Genomic DNA, 22129 nt, shown 5'->3' on the forward strand with positions numbered 1-22129 from the left:
TGTTGTGGTTTTTTCTTTCTTTTCTCCCCCCCCCCCCCCCCCCCCCGTACAGGAATGACATCAATAAACTGGGGCAAGTCAGTTGGAGAGTCACCGAGTCAGTGACAGGAGCCCTGTGAGAAGGACTTGTTCAGCCTGGAGAAGAGACAATTTTGGGGTACCTAAGAGCCACCCCAGTACCTATGAGGAGTGTGTTGCAATGACAGAGCCAGGCTTCTGTTGGTGCTTCGTGGTGGAATGCTTGAGAGACAAAAGGCATATGTTGAAACAAGAAAAATGCAGAGTGACTACAAGGAAAAGCTCTTTGCTTACAGACAGTCGAGCAGGCTACCAAGGATTTTGAGTCCTTGATTACTACACCGAGATCAAAACTGAGTAGCTTGTACTTCTGCTCTTTCATTTCGGAACTCTGTAGTCTAGTGGGAAATGTGTGTTTCTGGATCTTCCTAGATAGGGCAAGTACTATTCATGAACAATTACCAATTGATTTCAAATTGGCTTTGTTGTGTTCAGAAATCTACTGTGACAGTTATACTAGTACCTTATATGTGACAGATATGGCATATATATATCTCTCTCTCTCTCTCATACATATACTTAGGAACTAAGTTTTTTCTCAGGGAAGTGTGCAATGCCAGCGGAGTATCACAATATAAAAAACATAATTTCTTTTAATGGGAAAGGCACTGCTGAAAATTAACCTTATCTTTCATTCCCTACTAATGTTAGACTTTTAGCAAGAGGAGGTAATTAGGAAAGAACATATTTTTTAACACATCTCCAGTGCAGTGGCTGTAAGAGAGCATCTAGAGAGAAGTACAAACAGGGCAAGCAGGTGAGACACTTTCCCAGAACAAGTACATATTTTTTTCAGCTTAGGGTCCTCCTGAGGCATAGTGTCTAAGATTTTTGTAGTCTTTCATGGATTTGTTCATTCTCAGTATGAAACCGTGCAGAATTTTACCATCCTTGGCAACGAAAACTCATGTCTACTATCTCTCATAAACACATCCTTTGTTGTGCTTTGTGTGATGCCCTTTAGGTCTTAACGTTGGAAGAAGCGGAACAACTGATCCCCTTAGTCCCTCTTGAAGTTTCTTGTGATCTTGTAGACTTTTACCGTATCACCCCAGATTTTTCTGGACTGAATGGCTGTTTCTTATTCCCACCTTCTCTGATACTTTATGACACCCCTTTAGCAGCCAAATTTCACATTTCATTATCTAGTATTCTTTTGTAGCACTCTGGTAGTTTAATGAGACAAGATTGAAGTTTAGAAATTACTTTCCCACCCTTCTGGTCAGTAAAAGGGTTTTTCCCCCCGAAAATTAATGCATATTCTTTAAGATTTTTAACGTTTTTAGTCTTTTGTAGACATTGTGAGTGTCATTTGTTTGTATTGCTTAAACAGGTACTATTGCCATGGTATTACTAACACTCAGTATCTTATTAAATTAATTCCTCCTGTAGTTACTTAGAGCATTTCAGCATTTTTCTGAGTAAATCCCACATGGTTTGTCATGATTCTATAGATACAGATGTTAATCTAGGGTGAATTCAGTTTACATTCATTGAGCTATTGGTACTTAGAAGAATTATCCCATCTGAAAATAGTAAATAACATGAGGAATTGAGCTTATAAAAATACTGCTATAACTTTCTAGAGCATAAAATTGCCTTTAAAAATACAGTATTTTCTCTCTTGTTAGAACATCTGATACTTTCTTGATAGCTTAGATGATGTGTGGTCTCCCACTTTCCGATAGCATATGGATGAGTCCCATCTGCTCCTTTACAGCTAGGATCAGCTGTTACTATAAACTGTGGGGGTTTTTTATTTGTTTCATTTTTCTGAACTCGGCTTTTCAGCTTGCAGATGTTTTTTAGGCATATTGCTAGGGACTGAAACAGTAATGCTAACAACAGGTACGTTCAGGCATGTGTGATTTGGTACTTCATCATGGTTATCAAAACACAAAGAGCAGAAAGCTTTCACGCACTTACTAAAAATTAAAGGGACCCATATGTTCAAGATAGTCAATCTATGATCTGAAAGAAAAATACCCTTCAAAAATCGCTTACTGTTTTATAGATTAGGGAGCCATGGTGTTCCAGACAGTAGCTTCATTGTGCTTATTTGGTTAATTGTACACGAGTGAAGGTATTTGGTTGCAGAGGAACATACTGCTTTCCAATATTACTTTTGATCATGGGAACATGTTAGTAAATAATGTTACAGTTTTCACATCAAGAAAAAGGCAGAAGCTTCATGGAAATGTTTTTCTTGGTCACATGTTTTATCTGAAATAAACATAGGATACGTTTCAACTGAAGCATTGTCATCCAGGAATGAGTAACTAGAAAGGACTGAGGGGATTGGTTCTGGCTCCTAAGGAGACAACAAAAATCGATAGAGAAAACAAATCAAAGAAAAATAGTAAGAGAACATTTTCAGTACCTCCACGAAGCATTTGTGCTGTTCAGGTTAGCCGTCATGAGCAAATGCATTGATTTGGAATGCCTTTACAGAGCAGGTAAATAATGTGCAGCTCCTTGGAAATTTGGGTAGTGATAGATGGGCTTAGGTACATGCAAAATGTCTTCCTTCTTTAATTTTGTCTTAGATATTATTTAAGGAAAAAGGAAAAACTAAAAGCAGTTATCCCCACTTTCTCAATTAAACCTGTGTGGCTGCCTCTTTGTGGACACTGAACACAGGCATGTTGAACTGTGCTTGCAGAATCGATGTCTCGTTCTGGAAGACCACACTAAAATCTGACTCAAAGAGAAAAAGTGTAGGTTCTGCTTATTTGTATCTGTTTACTTGAATTCCCAGTTCACCCATTGTGCCTTTGCAACAGTTGCTGTGCAAACAAGTGCTAGGTGAATTGAAAAATATCTATATGTATGTGTGTGCATTGAGTCATTGGAGATAGTTTTATAAAGCTGCTGGAGCTTGGCCCCTTTTATCTACCAGCCAAATAGTTTAAGAAAAAAAAACCAAAACAAGAAAAACACAAAAACAACTGACCCAGAATATGTGCAATCCAGTTTCGTTATTTGCCTGCAGGGATGTGACCCCACTTGCCAGGGAGTCTGTCATGTATTTTGGGATGAGAGGCTTGCAGTCTTTGGTTTTGATGCTTTTCCATTTTGTATAAAACAATTAAATATTCATTCTCTGAACCAGAGAATGGCTTTTCTGCCATGTGTCAAGAGATTCACCCCAGATGGTGGAACATGTGGGGAAAAAACCAATCAACTGATTAATTGGGGATTACAGCAATGCTGGCATGGACTTCCAGATAACCTTCCGAATGGAAATAAGCGTGACAAAAATACAGTCAAACCTTGAGAACTTTGGAAACATGGCGTAAAGCATTTCCATGCGTTATCTTTGCATGAAGAGATTTATTGATATTTCTTCCTTAGAAGAATATTCTGTTTAAGTGTAACACCTTTCTATCCAGTTTTGATAAATGGAGAAGGCAATGCTGCAGAGAAGGGAAAGGAAACCATAGTGGAGGAGGTTAGGTAAGATGCCTGTCTTCAGCTAAATCAAATGGTGGGAGGAGGTGGACTGTTTTAATAATATACCTGGCTTTGAAGTAATCCTTCCTTTATCACATTCTTTCAGAAATGGAAAAAGTATTGTCTCTTTCAAATCAAATCTGTGCAAATTTGGTGGCTCTGAACTGGAGCACTGGACTTATTTTACCATTGGGAATAAATAGAAATGACCCAAGACCCTATTGTTGCAGTAAGATCTGTAAAAGGTGTGTAGCGCAAGTGTGTTGCCCTTTCTTCCACCACTGTAGCTGGGAGGGAGGTCAGCCACACGTGTACACAGGCAGGCGTGCGGCAACGTTCCTTCCATCAAACATTCCCCAGGAGTTTCTTGGAGTCCTCTGGAAGGAAGAAAATCAGTTTTTATTACAACAAGCAGTAACACTAGGGGAAGTTCCAGAAATCTGAGGAGTTGCTTTTATATCCATTGCCTGATTATGATTACTCAAGCCATCTTTGTGCTGGAAATTTGTGTTACTTTGGTGGCACTTCAAGTTTGAGATTAGTGATTTCATTCAAAACCCGCTTCATCTTTCACATTTTACCCATTTCTAGTGCTAAGATGTGTATAACTGCATGCAGTTGGAGAGAAAAAGAGGCGTAGAAACTCAGGAACAAGGTGAAGATTTAAGGATGTCTGAAAATGCCAGTTAGCTAAGAGAGATTATAAGAATGATATCTGTACATGTCACATGGAAAACTTCTCCATAGCTGTTAGTATTTTATCTAAGTCATTTGAAAGATTTGATTTACATTAACACTCTATATGCATTCCTTTACATATTTTCTTTTCTTTTTCTTATGCATCATATTTTCATGCATTATCTGTCTGTTTGTAATGTGAAAAATGCTCATTGTGTTTTCATGTGTCATGTCATCATTTTTGAGATGATGACTTAGAGCTGAATGTTGGAGCACAAAACTGCTCATGCAGCAGTTAGCACAGGAAGGCTGCAAAGAAGGGCTACTGTGAAGGTGAAGAAAATAGATTTTTGTATGAAAAGATACAGAATAACTTTATAGTGTCTAACAAAAAATACTGAGAATATGATTTCTGTTTCTAAATACACAGGCAAAAGGGAAAATAACACTGAGAAGGGAGGATAAGCTGAAGGCAAATGTTGCTGCAGAAAATAACAAAAGACCCAAACTTAGGTGCTAGCTAGCCATGAATAAATTTAGAATCGAAACTGGAAGAGAACTCCTAGCCACTAGCAGAGCTAAGTTCTGTATCAGCTTCTCAATGGAAACAGCAAAAGGAGAAACTAAACAAATTAGTTTTATAAATTAAATACTGCCTGAAACAACTGAGGATTGGATTTGAACCAGATGATCCATTCTGATCCTGGGTTCCTTTATCTGTGTTCTTCCTTTATCTCGAAGTGAGATGCTTGATCCTCTGTATAAAGTCTTTCTTTGTTTCCATTTGTCAAAAAGCCCACATGTCTATGAAAATGAGCATGTTCTCAGAGAGGATTTTCCGGCTGGTCATTACACAGAGCATGCAGCCCCTGATTTCATTTACATCAATAGCTGCTATTTTTAATCAGGGGCGCTACAGTGAGAAGAAAGCAGGAGTCTCTGGTTGATCCTTACACAGTGGCTCCAGGGCACCTGACTTTACTGTCTTATGCTGTGTAACATCTTAGAAGTAGTTATCCTGGTCCTAAACCCTGTAGGTATTTCTGTGGATGAGTAACACATCCCTTCAGAAGAAGTCCTGCTGACTTCAGTGGAGTTTGTGTAAGGCTGAATTTAGTGTGAATACGATCAAACATGAATTTGTGTGATTTTGCTTCAATTACTACTGTTAAAATAAGTTCTTATTCAGTATGCATAAGGATGACAAAATCAGACCAGTGATATGTTTTCAGTCACACTCTAATTGCATAAAAAGGAAATCAATAAAATTTACACTCTGATGGAAATTGAAAAAATAGTAATTTTATGGTAGTAAGATCTTCATTCTTCGACTGTTGCTTTTTATAGTGATTGCATTTTCAGACACAGCTAAGTAACATTAACAAACCAGACCATTTCAGAAAAATGTTTCACTATTTGTCTCTTTTTTGAGAGTTTTGTCTTATAATTTGAGTTTTATAATACTCGTAATGGTTTATGGAATGTGAGTGAAGTCTTTCCTGGCACAGCTGAATACAGATACAATAGAAACATCATAATGGTATATTCAGCATGTGTTAAGTTGACATTATTATGAAGTAAACAAAAGAAAACTCAGAGAAATCATTGCTGTGCCCTGAGGTGTATCAAAGATATTTTGGTATTTAAAGTTTAAATCAGCCTGTGCTCTTACTGTGAATGCCAACGTGCGGCTGCATTGACAGCAGAGCGGTTGTGATAAAAGGGTCACTTTGAAAGTCATGAGGTTTGTTCAGTCTGAAATGCCATCAGGGAAGAAAAAAAATCTTCTCTCGGATGTGAAACACAAACAAAGGTGTGATAGCACACATATAGACATAAAAGTACTGAAATGAAAGGCAGCATCAGTATTACTGCCTGAAATAGGCATTTAGAGAAGCTTTGTGTGATGTTGTTTTAGCTTCTCCACTTAGAGTGGGATGTAGGAATTGCTAATGCTCATGGCCTCCCACAGAGACATTCTTTTAGTCCACTTTCTTTTAGTCCACTTTGAGAAAGAGTTTGGAGCTTGCTTGAGTGGAAAAAAAACTTCTCTTTATACTAGAAAAGTTTATGATGTTAAAAAGAAACAAACAAACCCATGTTGCTGTATATTTAATTAAAAAGTGGTAGATTTGAAAGTTTAAGTTAATTTTAACGATGTCTTTTATTCTGTGAACTAGAAGCCTTTACAGTCTTTCCAGCAGGTAAGCATCCTTTGATAATGTCCAATAGTTCCGGCATCAGATACAGAGAGTATTTGTGCAGAAATAACCTTTACTTTTACCAGGCAATACGTACCAGTCTCAGCTGAAGATTCGCTGAGGGATCTCAGGCCCCATCCCCTGCCCCGTTGTGCCACTCCATTGCTGTAGACTGCCATCCGTCCAACACGAGTAGCCTTAGAGTTGGCATTTTAGCCTCCCGTCACAGTCTGCATTAGTCATGCCATTGCTTTAATTTATGTGGGCTGTGAAGCACACCAGCAGGAGATCTTTCCTTTTCTGGTTTTCTCTAGCAGTGGAAAAAGCTCCTGCCTACACTTGGGGGCAGGAAGATTTTCAACTACTTCTACTAAGTCAAGGAGATGAAAGGATGGGAAGTTTAAGGGCTTCACATGTAAATTTATCTTTTGGTTGCCTTTCAGTGAACAAACTGAGTTTTCGAGCTCTTAAGAAATAAAACTAGAATTGCTTTCAATCTGGCCACATCTTCATTGAATTATTTTGGGGGGAAGATAACATGCGCCTTGAATATATTAAATACAGTGCCATCCAACATATATTTTGGGGTTAATACCTGGTTTATGTTTTGTTTTAATACTTCTCTCTTTAAAGAAAGAGCAGCATAGAGTAAATGTGTAGCTTTTAACAGTTCAGTTACAGAAGTGATTTCAATTCTTTATCATTAGTGGAAGTTCTAAAGTAAAATGAACCCATAGTATTTGACAGGTAACCATATCTGTTGGATAAAGGAATTGCTGGAGATGACATATGGAGGTCTTAGCAGCGGGAAAACTTATGAACTTTATCCCTTTAACAATAGATTTTACAAATTATCTTAATTGAAGCTTTCAAAATGTGAATGCTTTGACACTTGAGAGCACTCCTCCTACCTGAACTAGCATGTTTTCCTGAGTGATCGTTAATTACTTGCTGGTGGCTCACAACTCCAACACTTAAGAAATCTACTGCTGGAAAAATGCACCCATGTGTTTTAGAGCTTCATGTAACTGTGAAAAATTGATTTATACAAAAGTTGTGTGAGTGACTTAGGTATGTTATTCAGATTAATGGGGACTGGATATAGAAAACCTAGTAAAAAAATACACTGTTTCTTCTGTGAATTAGTATAAAATATTTATACTTACAAAAGTGCAAACTAATAAATATATAGAACAGTAGATGAATGTAAGACAATAAAAATATTTTATTTTCCTTGTGCCCAGGCACAATGCACAGCAAAGTTCTAAGTTCATCTCATCTATTTTTGGCTAAGCTCCAAGGCTAGCATTTAAATGCAAATGTTTACTAGTTTTATGTTGCAATGAAAGTTGCTCTAGGGTCTAGACAGTGTTTCTTGATAGCCGGCCTACTATGTAGAAAGCTAAATAAACAGCAGTAAGAGACTTTCAGGGGAAAAAATAGGCCAGAGGGACAATTGCACAAACAAGGGTAGTCTGATGGTGTCAGTCTGACCAAGTAAGAAGTTGTTTCCTTTGAATCTCCAGATGTTATCTGTCCTGCTGTGGAAACTTCACTTTTTGGGTAACACTCAGTTATGGCTTTGGTGACTTCTTTCTGAATTTCACCAGAAAGAAGGTCTATATGTTTCATCACAGCAAGGCTGTTACTGTCTTTCTTCAAGCTGGTACTTCTAGTCAAAGGGCACCTTCTGGCTCTCTCTTCATTTTCCTTTTTGTTTGGTAGCAAACAGATACTGCTATTTGCTCTATCTATTTTGGTTATCTGCCGCAGTAAGGAAAACAAAATCTTTTTATTGTCCTACATTCATTAGTTCTACATCTACTGCTCTCCATACCCTGTCTACCATCCTGGAGCAGCAGCCAAATTCTTTAATTACTGGCATGTGAGGCCCCACATCCTAAAGACTTCAACAGTTTCCAGAAATCATAAACAGTGAAGACGTGGTCTGTTACCCATCTTAAACAGGAAGAGGAGGACAGGGAGAGACGATTCTGTCCCAGCTTCTCTGAAAATTTGGTCCGCTATTTTTACTTTTGGAGTCCTTCAGGATGAATGCAGCTATACAATACCATAATTGTGCACTGCTACTATGATTAATTTGTTTGTTAAAATATTTCATGAGGAAAGCCTGACATGCCACACTGAGTTTTCAAGACTGTTTTAGCTTGCATAAGTTCACAACCAGCAGCATTTTGTGCTAATGGGCTGTAAACCTGATTCCTGACAGGGAAATCATGTCTGCTGACTTTATATTTCTTTCAGTAGATTATTGTAGGAGTAATATGCCCAGACTAGATAGGGGTTGGGTTTTTTTCTGTTTTCAGTCCTGTTATAGTGATGTGACTCTATGAATATTTCACTTACCTAGGACTGAAGACACTTGGGAGTCTTTAATTAGGTATTTCCATGATACTGCTGTCTGTATAGTGGATGAAAATGTAAGGGACACTTCTGTGCTTTTATGAAAGTAAAAACTCTCTCATCATTGATCTTGTCATTGAGATCATTGTTTTTAATACTGTAATATTAACAGAAGTGGTGTTTATCAGTGTCTGATCATTGTTACTGAGAATAATTATAAAATTATAAAGACTCTTAGTCATAGCTCAGTAAAATTTTTTCTTCATGTTCAAGTAGAAGAACAGAAAGTCAGGCTATAATTAGGGTTCTGATATGATAAAGTGAGTCTGAAAATATAGCAGAAATGTTTAAAAGACTATTTACATGTAGTTTAAGGTTGAGTATATTTTTTAATTGTATTTTATTCTTCAGTAGTTATGCAGAATTATAGTGGTGAAGCAAAAAGAAATATTGCTAAGTACCACAGCAGAAATTTAATGTTGATGCTCAGCTTTTACCAAAAAAAAACCAAAGGCCAACACACACAAAAAATCAAACAACAATAACAATTAAAAAAAAAAAGTCACAAAATACCCCACCAGATTGAAAGTGTTACCAAAACACCAAAAAAAGATGTATTGATTTCGACAGCAGTTGGCAGAACGGCCTGTGTCCAGACTGCTGGTTTCTATTACAATTAAAAAAGCAAAAAAGGAAAAGCTATTAAAAATTGAAGATATTACTTAGGCTTCCAGGAAACAGCTGTATTTAAAAGGAATTATTATAACTCGTGTAAAGAACAATGTCTTAAAAGTATGGAAATTATTGGGGTTCATCAGTTGTGTAGTAAGTATTTTGCCTTCATTAAACAAATTTTCAGAGAAAAATGATTCAGTCAGTAAATGACTGCTCATAAAATTCTGCTTGAGAGCACTGCCTTATGAAACTAAAAGTTATAGGAAAATGCACAAATTATTATTCAAGAGGGGGAGAATTTCACTGAAGAAGAAATTATCAGATGGTCCTGATAAGGGTACTCTTATGTATTCCACCTTACAAAATTACATGGAATATCTGCTTTAGAAATAGTTACCTAAATGGATATAGAAAGAATATTGTGTGGTTTCCTCATTAGCTAATAGGCTTGTTGTTGTGTGTCAACCATTTTAGTGTAAATTACCTGAGAACCAAGAATTAATGTTTTAACTAATGATGTTACAACAGAGTATATCAATATTTTTGTTCTGCACCATTGCTTAGGTTATTTATTTACCCTGAATGAGGTGGGTTACCTTGCATCAACAAAGTTTAGAATACCTCCAGAACTGGCTTTCTATATGCTGTTAGAGTAACAGCTTTTATGGATGCTAAACCAAAGGCCAGTTAATCAATGCAAAAACCCTTTCTACACAATATTGTATTAAAAATTAGACTGTTAATGACTACAGGTACTAATTACTGTATTATTGGGTTTTGCCAGGTTTTGTATTTATGTTTTCTAATTTAGTGTTACGGTTTGCACTGTTGGTTTGCCATAGACTTACTTAGCTTTAAATGTTCTTTATTCAAGTGGCCTTTAATCTAAGGCAGAAAAGACCATGCTCTTCAAATGGTACAAATTAATGTGGTTAATGAACTATACTGTTTTATACAAGTGAAGTGTCTGTTTTGCTTCATTCTGCGGTAGATGAGATCAACAGTTCTCCCGTGGAGAAGAGCTGGAGGCAGATAGCAGAGTAGCATGAAGCTGTGGCTCAGTACACCCCTATCACACGTTCTGCTCCCAGTTCTCTCCCCAGGATTAGCTGGGCAATACAGCCATCATATCTGACTATGTAATGTTGTTATTTGGTGGGGTGTTACTCTATCAAAATGATGTACAAGTGAAAGTAATCTAACAAGTTGCAGAACACCTCTTTAAAGATTGAGAAGTGTATTTTGCAAAATTCTTATTCTATCTGTAGACCAATAGAGATCGAAGAAACTCGGTAGTTGGCATTGCACCCCTCACTGGCAGTACTCCTGCAGTATATTTCCCATGGGCTTTGGTGGGGATTTTGGGGTGTTTTGGTTGGTTAGGGTTTTTTGTTTGGTTGGTTGGTTTTGGTTTGTTTTTTTTTTTTAATAGCTAAGGTCTCTGTAGAAACTAACAGCCTTTTGCTCTCTCACTGGAGCATATTGGGTTGTTTTTCTAGCAGTTTTCTTCCAGGAACTTTGTCTCACTTCCATTGCTTCTCTCCCACAGCTGCCCTCTAGAGTTGTCTTTTGCCCCTTGAATTGCAAATACTGAAGCCTTTCATTGAGACAGTACTTCTGTCTCCCAACCCTGTTAGGATATGTCAGTCTTCTCTACATGCCTTGCCTTGCAGTCAAAAGCTGTTTTGCTTGGTCTTGTCTAGAGCTGCACAGACTTCCCCCCCCGCCTCCAAAAGAGAATATTGTTGCAAAGTACTTGCCTGTTTTCTCATAACATCTCACTTTGAAGACTCCTTCTCTCAAATCATGGAGTTGGAAAGTCTGGGAGCTCTTGCCCTAATCAGAGCTCTCGGGATTTCCAGAATCCCTCCTGTATGGGCAGACTTTGTAGTGCTGAGTCGTGCAGGAGGCCACTATTAGGCTGTGTGGCCATGAGTGAGTATTTCCTCCTGGTGGGGCTGGAAACCCACTGCCTGAACACACAAAGTTTTGTCTTGGGTGTATATTGAAAGATGAGCTGCTGGCTCAGGGAGTGAATTCCTTTCTCTTTACTGGTTCTTAGGGCACAAAGCTTCCATAGCCTTTAGAGGCGATTTACCAATGTAATAAATCTCCCTGATGTGTATTAGGCATTTATTCTTTTGACAGTCTCATTTCATAAATCATATATATAGCCATGACTTCAACTCCCAGTTAGGTACGGGATAAAAACAGAATGAGGATCTCAGTATTTTCCTTCCTTTTTCCTGTTTTCTATATTCAGATTTTTGCACGAAATTGAGTAACTTCTGCTAAGCAGTATTTATTTGTAACTGCTCACTGAACAAAACAGTAAATATGTGTACTTAATTTTTCATAAGAAGACGTTGATACTTGTGCAAATTTAAATATATATTTGAAAATCTGTAGCATGTATACCAAGAATATTACTTCTGTTCTAGCATTTCAATTTCATGCATAAAAGACTACTGGGTTGAGATTCTGGATGTTTACCAGCACACGACATTCATTCTAAGTGTAACTGGACTAATTACGGAGGGAAATGAATAAAAGACACAGATACAGAAGTATTGTTGCATGTCTAATTGCATCATGTGGGCTTAATCTAGTTTCATGAAGCACCCCATTGATATACAAGTCCTGCAATAAGAGATTTGTAGTTTCCAATAGATAGGTAGCATGCTAACAGGTATAACAGCCTTTCTTTGATGGCACTGCAGTATGTTAAGAGCTTTTTCCATTATGTTCACTGCAATGCTGAAAAGAATGAAGTATTGGAAATGAATCACTATAATTATTGTGGTCAATGCATTACCTCTTTAAATTCATGTTCAGAAGCTACCTTGCTGAAAAACTCCTACAGGAAATCCTAATATACATTTTTGGTTTTATGATCAGAGCTAAAATAAAGCTGTTTCACTGAAAATTGTGTGGAAAGCCTTCCAGGGGAAATGCTAATGCCAGGTTCATCCCCCTTGAGAAAGAACATAGAATCATAGAATGGTTTGAGTTGGAAGGGACCTTCAAAGATCATCTAGTCCAACCCCCTACATGAGTTAGTTAGCTTCTTGGTGAAAGGATTTCACCCATGTTCAAACACATAAAGTTGCAAAATCCATGACAAAATGTTTAAAGACTGTTTCAAAAAATACAGTGGTTTGGTTGGATTGCTTTTGGTTGTGGTTTCCAAGCATCCATGTTGAACACAGGCCAGTATGGACCCATCTGATTATACAGGGGACCTTGCAAGGAAACTGACTCTGTAAGGAATGGTTGGTGAGATGCCGTAATATTCTGATCTCTGCAGCCTGGATCGAACTGACCTAGTCGAATCATACTACAGCTTCCTTCAGCCCCATGCACCCAGATTTCGATCTCAAAGAACCAAGTTCCAGGAGAAAAGGGGTCCTTGAGCACACCCCTGATACCTTGAAAAGACTGAGGTTGGGCTCCTGGGGCTATAGGTTCAGCTGATCTCAGGTGCGTTCGCTGTTTGTGTGTTCAGGCTTTACATTTTTTCCTTCAGCTTGCCCAAATTTCTTTTTTACTTCATTCATTTGTGGAGTGTGTTCTTCACAGTGGTGTGGCTCTTGGCAGGCATTCACATCCCCTGCTCTGCATCCTAGTAAGGTGAAGTCTTTGCTCTTCCAGGCATATAGCAATATACAGCAATGACCTGGCTTCATTTGGTTTCTCATGTTTCTAGACCTGGCCTGTCTTTCACATAACTTACCTATTGCTTTTCAGGCTCCTTGGTTCCTCCATATTATTTCTCTTAAGTCATCCCTCTACAGAAACTTAATTTCTTTGTTTTGTAATGCTGTGCACATGTTTGTCTATGCCATGAGGAAGTCCGGAGGTCTGTCTGTGCCACCTTTCCCACTCCTCTCCACAACATTTGAAAGAGCTCAGGGGAGCTGCTAATTGCTTTCTTTTTTTTTTAGACTTTGCAAAATACTATTTTTACCATCACTAGATTGATTATTTGTCAAATTAGACTGAAGAGCTTTTGTGGCAAGTGTGACTAATAATAAATTTTAGTGATGATTAATATGTATCTAGAAATTACATTTGAATTTCAAGGAACCTTTTTCCAAGATAGTGCCCATGCATTTTTATTTCCATAACATTTATGCTTTCTGATATGTTTCTGTCCTTTTGTACTTTTTTTTGCCTTTTTTTTTTTGCCTCTGGCTTTTTTCCTCTCTTGTACAATGTGTATTTTCCCAAATGGGTCTCAAACACCATTTTTATTATACTGACAAGAACAGCAACACCTCTGTAGATTGTCCTACAGCAAAGGCATGACAGAATAAATGATCATAAATAAATCATCTTACATGATTTCTGTGTTTCCAGTCCTTCAGTTCCTCTCTGCAAGGGGCAAGTGCCCTGGCAAACCACTTCCTCGCATAGCATTTGAGACCTAAAACAGATGCTGACAGAACAGACGTGATTGTTGTTTTGCCTGCCATATCTTAAGATTTGAACCCAAATCCCAAGTATATGATAGAATAGGCACTGGAAGCCACCAAGGATTGATAGACCACGTTGCTTGAATTTCGTTAAGTTATGCATGTTCAGCTGCTTATTCTACAGATTCAAAGTGCTATTGGGAGAGGTCACTTTTTTTAGTCATAGAATTCAGATACATCTCAGTTTCATGTGTATAAAGTAGGAGTGAATAAATAGATTTGCTCTGGACTTTTTTTGGTGTAATTTATACTGGCAGTTTCTGAGACAGAAAGTTCACTTGAAGCCTTTGCTACTGTTGTGTCCTGGTTTTAGCTGGGATAGAGTTAATTGTCTTCCTAGTAGCTGGCACAGTGCTATGGTTTTGAGTTAGGTATGAGAAGAATGTTGATAACACTGATGTTTTCAGTTGTTGATAAGTCATGTTTAGTCTAAAGTCAAGGATTTTTCAGCTTCTGATGCCCAGCCAGTGAGAAGGCTGGAGGGGCACAAGAATTTGGGAGGGGACAGAGCCAGGACAGCTGACCCAATGTGGCCAATGGGGTATTCCATACCATGTGATGTCACATCTAGTATATAAATTGGGGAGGAGTGGGGGTGGGGGGATCGCCGCTCGGGGACTAACTAGGCGTCGATCGGCGGGTGGTGAGCAATTGCACTGTGCATAATTTCTATATTCCAATGCTTTGATTATTATTGTTGTCATTTTATTAGTGTTATCACTATCATTATTAGGTTCTTTTCTGTTCTGTTAAACTGTTCTTATCTCAACCCACAAGTTTTACTTCTTTTCCCGATTCTCTCCTCCATCCCACTGGGTGGGGAGGAGGTGAGTGAGTGGCTGCGTGGTGCTTAGTTGCTGGCTGGGGTTAAACCACGACATGTTGTAGATCTGTTCTCACAAAAAGTTACGTTAGCTGATGATGGAGAGTGATGTCTACTAATGTATATAGCCATTTGCTGCACTACATTGCCTTTCTTTTATGCACATATTCATGGTCTTTGCATCCAAAAGACCTGGAATGGAGGAATATCTGGTGCTGTGTGTCATCTGCATGTCCTGTTAACGTGTTTACAAGTTCCTATCTTGTACTGCTCATAGGATGGCTTCTGGTGCGTGTGTTTTAAGTGTAGTGCCATTGAGCACAAGGGGCTACATGACAATGCATCACTATAAAGCACTCAGAGATGCGTTCACAACTGTCGAAGAGTAAGGGTAGTGTAAAAGATAACCACATAGATCAAGCAAAGACATACAAGGAGAGGATCCAGTAGATGGATAAGTCTTTGGTGGTGTTTTTGTCTTAATTTACATACATTTTCGAAGTCAGGATTGTTATAGAGGTGTTTGAAAGGAAGTGTGTCTATTAATATGGTTTTGATTGTTCAGACTAACTTGTTAAAATGCTTAAAACAGAGAAGGGACTTTCATAGTACCTGTGTGCATGGATCTTGCCTACAAAGCTAAGTGGTGAGGCAGGTAATACTGGCACACATGAAGACTTGGAGGTAGAAATTGGTAGCACCAGAATATTGAAGACTTGTCTGATGTTACTAGGTTTACTGTTCTCCAAACTGTGGTGAAATAATTCTGCAAGTAGATGCATGTCGAATGTGCAACATTAACTGAAGTATGTAGCCAATCAGCAAATGCAATCTGTGTTTTATTCTATAAAAATAGAAATATTTCTATTGAAACATCCTATTGGAATGAAGGAAGCCAAAGATCATAAATGGAGACTTTCAGCTACTAGACAGCTATTCCCCAGGGGTTGTTGTCAGGCCAGCACTATGCCAGTGCTGTACAAAATAGTCCGCTGCCTAAGTGGAAGGAAACACGAGTGACAAACGTGGTATTAAACTGAGCTTGTTACTACGGAGGTCAGAGTCCTTGGCTGATGGGAGAAACAGACCTTGCCAGAAGTGCCAGCAGTATATCTAGTAAGGGAACGTATTAAATAAGCATCAATGAAAAGTATGCTCATAAAGAAGCAAATGTTTTGCCTTTTTTATTGCTGAAATAAAGTGGGTAATAATTACAAAAAAAATACTGTTTAATCTCTTTGGAGCTGTCTGTCCAACTGTGAAGGTCAAAAGTATTTTGGAGTATTTCTGAATTTTCAGAATTTCAAGCATTTTAGTAGAAACAGTCATCCTTATTTTTAATCAATGGCTCGTCACATAGTACTCTGGAAGCTGTTGTATGGATTCACTGCTCTGTTACCTGCTCCTGCATCCTCACTGAAAGGATGTAAACAGGAGATGCGGTGGTGTGAAAGAGACAAGTGTCACTTTTCTAAAGTATGATTTTGACAAATCACATTTTACTGGCTCAGAAGCCCCTGCGTACGCCTGAGCAGAGAGCTGTAGAGCAGTGCTAGTCACTGAGGTGTGCAGCACAGAGCATGTTCATCTCTGTAAGCGAAACAGCTGTCAGCAGAGGAGGTTTACTAAAACTACTGACTTGTTGGACCCCATTTCAGGTGGGATTCCGTTTGTCCTCACTGGAGAGTTTTTCCAGCAGTCGCAGAGGCCAGCCGCGTTCATGATAGCTGGAACAGTCAACTGGCTCTCCAACTTTGCAGTCGGACTGCTCTTCCCTTTCATTCAGGTACTCAACATCCTTGATAATTGATATACTATGATATAGTTGGTATAGTGTGACACATCGTGTTTGAATAAAATTTTCAGGTAATAATAAATGACTTTTTATTGAAGTGGATGAAATTCCTACTGTGTTTGTGGTACAGTTTAATTGTGCTACCCACATGTCTCCTTGTTTGAATGTATCAGAGAAAATTGTCCTGCAACAGAAAAATTATTGTAACCATGGACAACCCTATATGGCAAATTCCCCACAGGAGTGCTTTAGCAACACAGTCTGATGGCTGTGTCCAGAGTTCACGGTCACTGATGGTGGTTGTCACTGCCTTTTTTCTTCAGCCTTTAGGCTACCCATCTTCTGGTTTCCCCTATGCCTTGAGAATCCCTATTAGTCTCATTGGGGAATAGATGTTCTTTGCTTCTCCCTCTCTCTAAGCTTGGCTTCATGGTTGTCTTTTTTTCAGTCTCTTCTGTCAGGCTTTTATCTTCTTCAGCTGATTGCTTCTTACTGCAGCCTAGTCGCTGCATGGATGAATTTGTTTCTGTCCCAGTTTCCACATGCTCCCATAAGCTTGGCTTTTAGTGGATTGCTTTGTTTCTTTGGCTGAACTACTTGCATGGAGGACAGAGGCCAGTTTCATCAAGAGCTGTCTGACAACTGGTGTTTGTATTTTAGCATGAAAAGTTTATTTTCTAAAAAAATAAAATTTTAATTTAAAAAATTTAAAAAATAAAATTCAAAGTTCAACACTGAACAGCACTTTTCCCCTCTGATTCCTAAGAACACTTCATCACTGTTGATGTGTCGTTGTATGGCAAAGAGGCTTCAAGCAGCTTCTCATTCAAAACCACACTGAGGTCCTTTTCCTGACCATGAACCTCTCCCAAGGACCGTCCGCACTCTCTGGAGCTCACACAGGGGCTGATTCGTTATCTCAGGAGCTGAAGGACGGCTGATCAGTCCTTTGACTATGTCCAAACTCTTTAAAGAGCCATCCTGCTCCACTGATGACAGTTTAAGAGTGAAGCTCACAACTACAGGACAAAATAAAGAAGTCCTAATTGTTTTCTTAAAATGCACAGAGGGCAGGGAAGGGGCACAGGGCAGGGAGCAAGCCCTCCAGGCTGCTTGCAGGTGCTCACACCCAGGAGAGGGATTTTGGATTACTCTTCAAATCATTGCAGAGTAAGAGATATAAATAACAGGCAAGGAGGTGTTACTGCTGTTTGTGCCTTCTTACAGCTGAAAATTATATAATACTGCAATATCATATGCATAACAGTATTTGCAGATGCTGTAAAATTACATCATACTGTAAGACTTGATATATTAATTTTTATTTGACAAGTAGAACTGTTTTTACTAAGTAGTACTGTTTAAAATTATCTGTATTGAGATAGTTTATGGGAGAACTTGAAAGCGTTATTAAGTCTGACCCTTGATCTAAGTTTGACACTTAATTTAAAATGTCTTCTAAAAGGAAAAAGTCTCTAGTAGTTTTGATTACTTGGATCACCTTCAAAAGTCAACATGAGTATAAAGACTGTCATCTTTCCAAACTCTGTGCTCCTACTAACATTAACTTCAATTAGACTGCTCAGAGCTGTAAGTCTTAAGAGCTTGTTTTAATGCTTACTGAAATCAATGAATGTTTTTCACCAGTTTCACAGTGAAGGACTTTCCAGCTTAGACATTAAAGGTGAGATTTTCAAAAGCAGGCAGAGACATAATTCTTTTTCCACTGAGGTCATTCGAACATCTCCCAAATGATAGAAAGAATTAGACAATTCCCTTGTGTTTTTGAAAACCTAACCTTGGTAATCAGCATCAGTACAGTCCAGGAGGCAGTCACAAGCTCGTCCAGCAAGTGGATGCTTCTGTGTGGTTTAATAGCCGTTTCTCCAAGAAGATGGGGACCGACTGCTTAAGCAGCGTTAGACATTGCCTTCCACCCCAGCGGCCCCACCGCCTGCCTCCGTGGCAGCTGGGCAGGCGGCAGGGAACAAGGTCTCAAATCTAGGGGTGTGTAATCAGAATACTTTTATCTGTTACATTTTTAAATTATCCAGAGAGATCTAAGGAATAGTCACGTTTCTCCAAAATTGTGGTTTCTGCCTCCTGCACAAAACTGAGGAGTTACCTGAGTTCTGGCTGCCCGTTGGATCTGAATTCATGCAACTCAGGGCTCTCCCTTCTTGTCCTGCTAATCCTCCCTGACAGATCACCTGTTGGGAACTGTTTAAAAAAGCCCTCAGTAAATTCAAATAAAAAGGCAAACTACATTCTCTAATTTTTCATATGCATATTAAAGCTTTTTGAGTGATTTAGTATGCATCCATATGAAGTTTGCTGTAGCATTGGGGAATTTATTATTTTGTTTCATAAAAATTTCCCATTGTGTGATTGCAAAATTGCCAGTTTAGTTTTAAAGAAAGTAAATTATATTTCCACCTTGCAGGGTTTTTGGTTTTCTCTTCTTTAAAAAATAATAAAGAGAAAAAGCTTAGATTTTGCACCTAAAGATGAAAGCAGTGTTACTCAGACTTTGATTTTTAAAGCTTTTTCACAAGATCGAACTATAACATCTCCTCTTTCCCTAACTTTTACTTCTTTCCTATTTCAGTCAACCTTACTCTAAAAATTCCGCTTGTGAGTCACCTGTTTCTTTACAGAAAGGCAATAGCCTCTTCTTAGCTTGTTTTCATAAGTCTAAAACAGGAAAAGAATCTTTAAAATGCCTTCACCGAAAAAATGCATAATCCCTTCTGTGTATTTAAAAACTAACCTGATAGCTTGAGAAACAGCAGCCACTTTTTGATCATTGGTGTGCTTCTACAAAATTATCCCAAATGTTTGGGAAACAAATATGTTAATTTTAGAGTTACTCAAAAAATCAACCGGTAGTTAGTTCTCCAAGTGTCACCAATTAACTAGATTTTCTCCCCTCAACCATCTGTAGATACATATAATAGAATGAAACACTGGCTTGAGTCATGCATTAAAATGTATGGATGAGATAGAAAAGCTAGTATACAAATGAATTTTTGACAAATTAAAAAGAATTTTAAATGTGACTACTGTTCCAGCCCTCATCACTGTCTATTTGAGAAATGTGTTTGTGTGAAGGATCAGAACTGAGGTTAAAATGACAACCAATACTATATAGAATTCACAAGTACATTTGATACCGTGTGATTACTAGGAGGTGTCTGATAGTAGGTGTCAAAAAATGTGCATTTCTTAAAATCTTTTTTTAGTGCAAAATAGAATAATTGAAGAAGTGTTATCACATGTGATCTTGGAACATACAGAGAAATTATAAAAGATCTGGGTTTAGGTCTGAAGGCATTTCAGGTTTGGGTTTAACATAGAGCTTGACCTTGTGAAATGTCAAACATGTCACCTTGAGTGACGCTCAACAGTATCTCTTTCCCATTGCTGTCACTTGAGAATGAAGGCATGAGGCTTTTCTGAACAAGGAGATGTTAAGAGTCAAAGACAGCTTTGATAAGCCAGTAGACCAGAGATGCATGAAACAGTTCATAAAGACACGGTGACCCCTCCTTTCAAAGCATTTCAGTGCTCCTACAGGTGCTAGAACTGGGTCGTAATGCTCTGTTATTTGGGTGCCAAATCTCCAAATCTTCATTCCTGCAAAATACCCATTCATGAGTATTTGGAGTAATTGAGTGAGCACTCCAGCCCTCTGCCCTCTCCTCTGACTTGCATATCTCATGTTTTTGCATGGCACTTGCATGTCAGAAGATCATAGCAGTCCATAAGCAACCTCCCGATTCACACCCAGTGAGCGGTGGTGCAGGGAGCTTCTCTTCGGAATGGAGCCACAGGGGGTGACAATGTTCATTGAATCAACCATGTAGTAGAAAAGAAGTAATTTACCCATTTGGGAAAAATGCCTAAAGTTATAATAATGCTTGTGTAATCTTGAAGGAATTAAAATGTTTTATCTGAAATAATTACAACTTTAACACTTTTCATTTTGCCTTTCCATTATATATACTATACTTTATACTATACACTTTATACTATTAATGCACTGTGATTGGATTTGAATCTCAAATTTTTGTGAGTTAACCAAAATGAGTTTGCCATTTAGAAAGGTTCAAAATTTGTGTGAACTGACGGAAAGCTTATTGAATATATTATCGTATCTAAATAGGTATGTTGTGTCATTGTTCTTACAGAGACATGCAAACGCTTAATTCTGGCATTTGATTCAAAGGCAGCTTGCATTCAGAAAGATATCGATGTGTGTTCATCTGCCTTTAAAAGATCTGAACCTAAAATACACAGTATTGGTTGTTCAATTAATGTCTGTTTTCTGGGTTTTTTTAGAAAAAAGTTTATGTAAATGACTCAAATTTAAAAAAAAAAAAAGAAAAGAAAAAAGAAAGATGTGCAGTTCTGCAGTGTGTTCTTCCACATAAATGAAATTGCTACACTAAACACCACACTATCTGGCCACATTTTTTAAAGATAGAATGCTGTAAGTTCTTAATCCAAATTACAAAATTTACCTGATCTTCAGCTGTGTTGCTGGAATTTCAGCAGAAATGCTCTGGGTCAGCATCTCACAGAAAGCTGGCTGGGTGAAGACCCAACTCAGACAAACTCCCTCAAACACCAAATCTTTCTCCCTTGTTTGCTCGTTGTGGTGATTCAGTTGCTATAAATAATACAGGGCAGCAGCAGGGCTTGTCTCACAATCATGATAAATAATATTGATTCTTGCTTCAGCCCTATATTGCGGTTTTGATGCGCAGTGTTACAAATCATCCATTATTCCTTTTGTGACTAACACCCTCTGAAAAATGTTTTAAAGCACTTTCTGGCTCAGAAGGCATATAAAAGCGCAACTGTTCTTTTTGATGTGTTCATAACAAATCAGTCTTTGAAAATATGACTCTTTAATATATGAAATGATTTTAGAAAATGAAAAGGAGATGAAACCAAGTCTTCCAAAGGCTAGCAATTCTCCTGAGACCTCCAAATAATGCAGTTTCTTGAGATCTAAAATAAGCATTTCCATCATGGACATCTTGTGTACAGTTCACCCAAGCACGTAATCTTCATGTAGCATGTAAGTTGTGTCACAGCAGAGGTTGCAGTGGGAGCATGAATGTGGTTTAAAATTCCCTCATGGGCAGTTTGTTGTCTGTCTTCTTGAGAAAAAGTGCTAGGTGTTGTCCCTACTGATTAAATTCACATACCTATTTTAAAATAGTATGTGTTGATGGAAATGGCTTCTGGTTGCTTTACCATATCAACAGAGTGTCTCAACGTATGAATGTGGCATGGCAAGCTCAGAGGATTAGTCGTCTTCATGTGTTCCCAGTGTAACTTTTGTTTCCTAATGATTTAGCTTCTGGGACTAAGGTCCTTTTTGTGGTTACCTTTATTTTTTTGTGTTTAGAAAGTGTACTGAGAGTGAGCTTCTGTAGTCATCCACAACAAATCATTCCATCATTTATTCATATCATCCTTTGGGAATGGGGATAATATTTTATGTCGTGAGAGCAGACATAACAAACCAAGAAAGTCTTTGGAGTGAAAGTTTTGGGTAATTGTGGATTTAATTACA

General features: G+C 38.2%; 1 protein-coding gene across 1 annotated transcript in view; it reads left to right on the forward strand.

Annotated features, from left to right (window-relative positions):
• The window catches only part of SLC2A9 (solute carrier family 2 (facilitated glucose transporter), member 9), a 106672-nt gene that overhangs the window by 70279 nt on the left and 14264 nt on the right, over positions 1 to 22129 (forward strand). The window contains exon 11 of the mRNA XM_010583450.1: positions 16406 to 16533. Coding sequence (XP_010581752.1) covers positions 16406 to 16533 — 128 coding nt within the window. The remainder of the gene's footprint in view (positions 1 to 16405; positions 16534 to 22129) is intronic.

The sequence above is a fragment of the Haliaeetus leucocephalus genome, unplaced genomic scaffold (assembly GCF_000737465.1).
Source record: "Haliaeetus leucocephalus isolate CR32 unplaced genomic scaffold, Haliaeetus_leucocephalus-4.0 Scaffold906, whole genome shotgun sequence".
Classification (NCBI taxonomy): Eukaryota; Metazoa; Chordata; class Aves; order Accipitriformes; family Accipitridae; genus Haliaeetus; species Haliaeetus leucocephalus.